This window comes from Salvelinus alpinus, chromosome 26 (genome assembly GCF_045679555.1).
Source record: "Salvelinus alpinus chromosome 26, SLU_Salpinus.1, whole genome shotgun sequence".
Lineage (NCBI taxonomy): Eukaryota > Metazoa > Chordata > Actinopteri > Salmoniformes > Salmonidae > Salvelinus > Salvelinus alpinus.
The window spans coordinates 25767232-25775615 of NC_092111.1; the positions used below are offsets into that span (position 1 = coordinate 25767232).

The window sequence follows — 8384 nt, forward strand, 5'->3', positions numbered from 1 at the left end:
ATTTTCTGGATTTTTCACTCATTTTGTCTGTCATAGTTGAAGTGTACCTATGATGAAAATTACAGGCCTCTCATCTTTTTAAGTGGGAGAACTTGCACAATTGGTGGCTGACTAAATACTTTTTTGCCCCACTGTAGATGATCTGTTAGTGTGTAGTACAGCAGTGTCAGATGCTCTGCAGTAATGGTGCAGTGCAGCTTCTCTATCTGCTGTGTACACACACACTTTAAAAGGAATGTCTGTCCCATTAAAGCTCATCAATCGACAGAAGCCAAGCAGAGAGGCTAAGAGAACTAGAGGGGAAAAGGAGAGGGAGAGGGAAAGCGGCAGGAAGATGAGGTGGGAAAGGGGGAGGGAAAAGGTTGGGGGTTGATAGAGATGTGGGGAGGCCTGTTGTGCAGAATAATTACAACAGACATTTCTAATGGTAACATTCCTGTTTGAGGCTGTGTGTGTGTGTGTGTGCGTGTGTCAGTGTTCCAGAACATCATGGGAAAATCATTGTGGTTAATAAAACTCCAGAACATAATCATGTTGACATAAAACAGAGATGGTGGAAGGTAGAAAAGGAGAGATCTCTCATAGGAGTCAGTCAGAATAACAACACTAACAGTTTTCATAAACCCTATTCTACTGTCTTCAACACACACCAGCCACTAACCCCCCATATTATCTATGCATATCTCTCAGCGGTTCTGCTGCAACAATGTCCTGATTTATACCCCTCTCTTCGTCTCTTGCTCCCTGCCTGTCACCCTCCTCCCATTTATCCCCATTCCCTCACACAAATGTCAGCCTTTGTGATTCTGCAGCCCTCCCTCTCTCCAATCTTCTCCCTCCTGCCTCTCTCCACCTGTCAGCTTCCCGACCCTCCCTCCATCTCCCTTTCTCTCGCCTGACTCTTCGGTTCAGTTTGTCCCTCTGGGGGACCCTTACATCACTCCTCTGTTTACCACGGTTTTGGAAACAGAAGTGACTGAACTCTGGTCATTAGAGTGAAAGAGCAAGGGAGAGACCGAGAGGAAAAAGAGAGAGAAGATAATTAACAAAAAGGAGACGTATTTCCAGGAAAGGATGTTTAATGTCCCAGACACAATGACATCATGACTACAGAGGGGTGTGGCTAGAAAATAGTTAAATATTTCACTGTTAACCCTACATGTCACAGTTGGTCACCATAAAATTGATATGAGATTGTGTGTATGTCTGTGTGTAAGAGTTAGGGCTCTGTGTGTGTGTTAGAGTGTGAGTGAGGGCTGTGTGTGTATGAACAGGTCTTCATCGTACAGGTCTTCAGGCAGCTGTTCGTCCTCCTCACAGAAGAACGTTGGAAACGGAGGGTTGATGTTCTTCTCCACATAAGTTGGTAGGTTAGTGTCCCTCACCTAAACCATATGATTGGACAAACATTTTAGTAACTTTATAAAACCATGTGACTGGATAAACAAAAAGGTCAGTAACTGTATCTGCCAGACCAATAGAAGTGCATGGAGGAGCATGGTAAGTCTGGCTGTGATGGACAAATGCGTGTGTATGTCGTACCTTTAGTAAGCAGTTCTTGTGGCCAGGAACGGAGCCATGAACATAGATAACATTATACCTGGTGTTAACTCTCCATACCTAGAGAGAAAGAGAGAGAGAGAGGAGTCAGACGTTGGTGCAAGATATTGCTTTGGGTGTTGTGGACCAGTAAGATAGCAACCTAAAGGGTTTAGGCAAGCACTCAGAATGGGACTACAAGCTGTTTTTCACACTCCTCTGATTATCCATGAAGGTGCTTACATGGACTCAGTGAATGTGTGTGTGGGGTGGGGGTGCATACCTTTAGGCCGTGGGCAGTGTCAAACACATTTCCCATCATGCCTGGCATCTTTTTCCCTTTGAAGACTTTGGCTGGATCCTAAAGAGACACAGTTTAGTCCGAGTGTGTGTAAGTAGTGTTTTTAGTGTGTGTGTGTGTGTGTGTGAATGAGATGTTACATATTTAGATGTATTGATTTTTCCCCAAATGTTTAAACAGTCAACAATGGTGTGTGTCTTACCCCTCCAGGTCCCGAGGCTCCAGGTCTGCGGTGTGTTTTGGTCTGGCCATGAGACGCTGGCTGGCCTTTAAACCCATACCGCTTCATCACCCCCTGAAAACCCTTACCAATACTACACACACACACACACTTGAGAACAAAGAAGAATTCTAGAACACAGAAATGGAACAATTCTCCAGAAATAGACAGAAAGACAAAGAGACAAAGACAGAGAGATGAGGGCGTGGAGCCAGCCAGACAGAGATGAGGGCGTGGAGCCAGCCAGACAGAGCAATGAGGGCGTGGAGCCAGCCAGACAGAGCAATGAGGGCGTGGAGCCAGCCAGACAGAGCAATGAGGGCGTGGAGCCAGCCAGACAGAGATGAGGGCGTGGAGCCAGCCAGACAGAGATGAGGGCGTGGAGCCAGCCAGACAGAGATGAGGGCGTGGAGCCAGCCAGACAGAGCAATGAGGGCGTGGAGCCAGCCAGACAGAGATGAGGGCAGGGAGACAGACAGAGCAATGAGGGCGTGGAGCCAGCCAGACAGAGGAGAGGGCAGGGAGACAGACAGACAGAGCAATGAGGGCGTGGAGCCAGCCAGACAGAGATGAGGGCGTGGAGACATAACTCACGTTTTGGCTGTGACATCTACATATTGTCCTGGACGGAAGTGTGCTGCATAGAGAGGAGTGCCTTGAGTGGAGACACACACAGAGGGATAGGGTTTAACAGTGTAGTTGGATTCAGTACCTAGTTTGTTGATGGCAGTGTGCTTATGTGTGTGGTTTTTTTCGTATAGTCTGTGTGTGTATATGGTGTGAGTGGACCACAAGCGGCATGAAGAATTGTATCAAACAAGTTTTCCATATATTCCTGGCATCATTATGAGCCATCCTCCACTCACCAGCTTCCTATGGTGTGTACCTGGTTTGATGATGGTGGCGCGCGCGTGTGTGTGTGTGTGTACCTGGTTTGATGATGGTGGCGCGTGTGTATACCTGGTTTGATGATGGTGGCGCGCGTGTGTGTGTACCTGGTTTGATGATGGTGGCGCGCGCGTGTACCTGGTTTGATGATGGTGGCGCGTGTGTATATACACCTGGTTTGATGATGGTGGCGCGTGTGTATACCTGGTTTGATGATGGTGGCGCGTGTGTATACCTGGTTTGATGATGGTGACGCGTGTGTATATACACCTGGTTTGATGATGGTGGCGCGTGTGTATATACACCTGGTTTGATGATGGTGACGCGTGTGTATATACACCTGGTTTGATGATGGTGACGCGTGTGTATATACACCTGGTTTGATGATGGTGGCGCGTGTGTATATACACCTGGTTTGATGATGGTGGCGCGTGTGTATACCTGGTTTGATGATGGTGGCGCGTGTGTATACCTGGTTTGATGATGGTGGCGCTTGTGTATACCTGGTTTGATGATGGTGGCGCGTGTGTATACCTGGTTTGATGATGGTGGCGCGTGTGTATACCTGGTTTGATGATGGTGGCGCGTGTGTATACCTGGTTTGATGATGGTGGTGTGTGTGTACAGTGGGGCAAAAAAGTATTTAGTCAGCCACCAATTGTGCAAATTCTCCCACTTAAAAAGATGAGAGGCCTGTAATTTTCATCATAGGTACACTTCAACTGACAGACAAAATGAGAGAGAAAAAAAATCCAGAAAATCACATTGTAGGATTTTTTATGAATTTATTTGCAAATTATGGTGGAAAATAAGTATTTGGTCAATAACAAAAGTTTCTCAATACTTTGTTATATACCCTTTGTTGGCAATGACAGAGGTCAAACGTTTTCTGTAAGTCTTCACAAGGTTTTCACACACTGTTGCTGGTATTTTGGCCCATTCCTCCATGCAGATCTCCTCTAGAGCAGTGATGTTTTGGGGCTGTTGCTGGGCAACACGGACTTTCAACTCCCTCCAAAGATTTTCTATGGGGTTGAGATCTGGAGACTGGCTAGGCCACTCCAGGACCTTGAAATGCTTCTTATGAAGCCACTCCTTCGTTGCCCGGGCGGTGTGTTCGGGATCATTGTCATGCTGAAAGACCCAGCCACGTTTCATCTTCAATGCCCTTGCTGATGGAAGAAGGTTTTCACTCAAAATCTCACGATACATGGCCCCATTCATTCTTTCCTTTACACGGATCAGTCGTCCTGGTCCCTTTGCAGAAAAACAGCCCCAAAGCATGATGTTTCCACCCCCATGCCTCACAGTAGGTATGGTGTTCTTTGGATGCAACTCAGCATTCTTTGTCCTCCAAACACGACGAGTTGAGTTTTTACCAAAAAGTTCTATTTTGGTTTCATCTGACCATATGACATTCTCCCAATCTTCTTCTGGATCATCCAAATGCTCTCTAGCAAACTTCAGACGGGCCTGGACATGTACTGGCTTAAGCGGGGGGACACGTCTGGCACTGCAGGATTTGAGTCCCTGGCGGCGTAGTGTGTTACTGATGGTAGGCTTTGTTACTTTGGTCCCAGCTCTCTGCAGGTCATTCACTAGGTCCCCCCGTGTGGTTCTGGGATTTTTGCTCACCGTTCTTGTGATAATTTTGACCCCACGGGGTGAGATCTTGCGTGGAGCCCCAGATCGAGGGAGATTATCAGTGGTCTTGTATGTCTTCCATTTCCTAATAATTGCTCCCACAGTTGATTTCTTCAAACCAAGCTGCTTACCTATTGCAGATTCAGTCTTCCCAGCCTGGTGCAGGTCTACAATTTTGTTTCTGGTGTCCTTTGACAGCTCTTTGGTCTTGGCCATAGTGGAGTTTGGAGTGTGACTGTTTGAGGTTGTGGACAGGTGTCTTTTATACTGATAACAAGTTCAAACAGGTGCCATTAATACAGGTAACGAGTGGAGGACAGAGGAGCCTCTTAAAGAAGAAGTTACAGGTCTGTGAGAGCCAGAAATCTTGCTTGTTTGTAGGTGACCAAATACTTATTTTCCACCATAATTTGCAAATAAATTCATTAAAAACCCTACAATGTGATTTTCTGGATTTTTTCCCCTCATTTAGTCTGTCATAGTTGAAGTGTACCTATGATGAAAATTACAGGCCTCTCTCATCTTTTTAAGTGGGAGAACTGGCACAATTGGTGGCTGACTAAATACTTTTTTGCCCCACTGTATATACCTGGTTTGATGATGGTGGTGTGTGTGTATATACCTGGTTTGATGATGGTGGTGTGTGTGTGTATATACCTGGTTTGATGATGGTGGTGTGTGTGTATATACCTGGTTTGATGATGGTGGTGTGCGTGTATATACCTGGTTTGATGATAGCATTGTCAGAGACTTTAAAGGTGGTGACTTTCTGTTTAGGAGGAACTCCAGCCAACCTAAACATCTCCATCTCTTCATCTGTCTTCTACAGGGTGGGAGAGAGAGAGAGAGAGGGTGACAGAGTAAGAGGGGAAAGGGTAAATTAACTACTTTATACACTATGGCTTTAAACAGTGTGCCTTCGAACTTACGTAGAAGGGCGATGCGTTCTTCCCTCCCACCACTAGGGCAGCAGTGTGTCCATCGTACTCCTCTTTAGACAGGTAATTCAACACATGGCAATCCTGCACCTACAACACACACCACCACCTGTGACTTTTGTTTGATTGTGTGTGTGAGATTGTGACCGTGTGGTGTCATGCGTGTTACCTGCAGCATGGTCACCACGTGTCTCTCTCCTGTTTTGGTCCAGACTGGGGCCATGCCCAACTTCACTGCAACCAGCCCTACTCGCCGACTCTCTGGATTAATACACGCATTAATACTCCCACCCACCCAAGCACAAATGAAAACCAATAACCATCACACACCACACAGTAAACACACACACCCTTTGTCCATTCTTGTCTGGGCCAGGGCTCATCCTTCAGTGGGTGGAGCTTAGCAGCTATCTGTCGATTATACTCCTCTCCCAGACTCTTCCTGGAAAATATGCAAGAACGCAATTCATTCAATACTTATTACATATATTTTACAGTACTTCCGGTGTATTGGTGGAATAAACACACATGACCAACCTCATATATGATTTATTATCCTCTGTCAGATGCTCCTCCCACCATGTTGTGGTCTTCACTGCCCGAACACTCTGAAAGAGACAGCTGTAGACAGAGAAAGAGATGATTAGGTATGATACAGCCGGGGCGCATAGACTTTTATTGGTTTTGGGTTAGAACGGTGTAAGATATAGCAGTTGGATAGCTAGGTAACGTTAGCTTGATAACCCCAAAGCAGATCTGTCTATAAACTACTTCCGAGGTAGCTAACGTTAATTTAAGTAATTTGAGTTAACGTTAGTTAGCTAACCCTTTCACTTGGGATTCCGTAGGCAGCGGCTCTGTTGGCTGTCACATCAGCTGACTATTTAGCTTTGGGACACAACATTGGGAGTCCCGATGCTGAGTCCCAAACCTAAGTTACAGTAACTTACTTACTAACGTTATCTAGAACTACAAAGTTAGCTAACTAACGTTAACTGACAAACTACAGTTGCTAGTAGCCAGCTAGTTAGCCGTCTTTCACCAAAACTGCAGTGCTAACTAACTACCTTTCACAACAACTACCGTATCGTTAGCTAAAGTAGAGCCTACAGGTAACGTTAGCTAGCTACTGTAGTGTGTCAACGTTACCTGTCGGCTGCTGCTACCGCTCCGGTTCGTCCCGCTAGCACACGTGCTCCTCTGTAGAGAAGAACTCGGCAGGTCCACGCGGCCATTCTGTTATTATTCCACTCACGAGGCTAACGTTACCGACAAAAACTTAAACTCCAATGTGGAAAAATGCTTCAATTTAGCAGCAATCCCACGACTTCACGCCTGTGCTCTGCTGTGAAATGTCACCCTGAGGGTTTCCGGTACGGCTCGGAAATAATTCCGCAGGTGCTCGGAAATGTAGTTCCGCTTCATCGATTGGACTGATTCAGTGTCTTCAAATTAATATTATGGAGAACAATTTAAACAACTGGGAACTAAGGAAAAAAAGGTATAATCATGATGACGTCAGTGATCTTCAGGTCGTAGTTCTAGAAAGAGGCCCACGTTCCGAATGTACAATTCCGAGTTGGATGAAAGTTCAAAACGTATTTTCCCAGTCGTAGCTCGTTTATTCCAAGTTCCCAGTTGTCTTGAACTCACTAAAGAACTCAGATTTTGCATTTCCGAGTTAACAGTTGTTTTGAGCAATGCGCAAATCATGCTTCATTGACAGCATGGCCAATGTTGAATGTTTATGTTTATTTTAAACTAGGAAAAGAGACCCTTAATCATAGACTTGGGACCACACAGCCACTCCATTGAATAGCAGACTAATGATTGCTTTGCAATGCTTGCAGTTAGCCACTGATTCCTTCCAACCACTCATTGTTGAATTTGTGATTTTTCCAACTTGTCATGTAATGTTTATGTCCAATGGCCGATGAGCACCGATACGTTTTATCTATAATTTAGCTCCATTATTTATCTTCATATGACAAGGATTGGCCAGTAGAATGTCGACTTGATTCATGATGACGACTGCTAGCTAAGATTTTGAAACTATGATTTAACTTGTAATGTAACTCTATGGCAGCACCCACGGGGCTTGAATTTTCTAGCTCTACCCTTAGACTTGTTGGTGACGTAGTGTCCCTATGAGTGACAGAACACTGAGCCAATCACGACGCAACGCTCCGTATTTTCTGCTGGCTTGCCCCACTACCACAGAAGCACTGAGCTAGGCTGAAACACCTGCATTTTGGAACTGCCTTACTGAAGAAAACAAAAAAAGAGACCATGTTTGTCTTTATTAACTCAATGATATATCTTTTTTTTTTTTTTTTTTTACATTGTTTGTAAACTGATATGTGACACGTATTAATGCAAAAATAACATGAAAAACAGGACAACATGACGGGTCGTCACTGCACACATACACCATGGTACCAAGACATGGTTAGGAATATGTATTGCCTTTTTCGAGTTACATTGTGATTTATATATTTTTTTACCACACGTTTCCAGTCAGTGGTAAGTCTTATCAACAAATTCTGATTTGCAAAGGGGGTCTTGCTGAGAAGGGATTTGTAGATACATGTGAGCCAGTGGGTTTGATGGTTGACAGAGATGGCTGGTTGATGATGGATAAAGTAAGGTCTTGGTGATTTTGAACAGGGCATAAAACGTCCACGACCTCACCCTCCTCCTCTCTCACCTCTTCCTGCTTCCTGTCTTCCTCCCTCCTTCCTCCTAGGGGCCCAAAGCATATGACTGAGTTGTACAGAACATCCTCCTCCTCCCTCTTTCCTCCTCATTCACTCCCTCCATCCCAGAGAACTCAAGTTCCTGAGAGAGCTTAATT

The 8384-nt window shown here is 45.2% G+C and overlaps 1 protein-coding gene across 1 annotated transcript; it reads right to left on the reverse strand.

The window, feature by feature from the left end:
- Positions 1-1061: 1061 nt before the first annotated feature.
- mrpl3 (mitochondrial ribosomal protein L3) lies at positions 1062-6962 on the reverse strand. Its single transcript, XM_071368507.1, has 11 exons — positions 6680-6962; positions 6068-6151; positions 5881-5972; positions 5700-5791; positions 5522-5620; positions 5316-5415; positions 2655-2715; positions 2043-2154; positions 1823-1900; positions 1543-1620; positions 1062-1385 (listed from the first exon to the last, which is right to left on the reverse strand). The coding sequence occupies exons 1-11, from the start codon at positions 6763-6765 to the stop codon at positions 1239-1241; spliced, it is 1029 nt and encodes a 342-aa protein (XP_071224608.1). The 5' UTR covers positions 6766-6962; the 3' UTR covers positions 1062-1238.
- Between the last annotated feature and the right edge of the window lie 1422 nt (positions 6963-8384).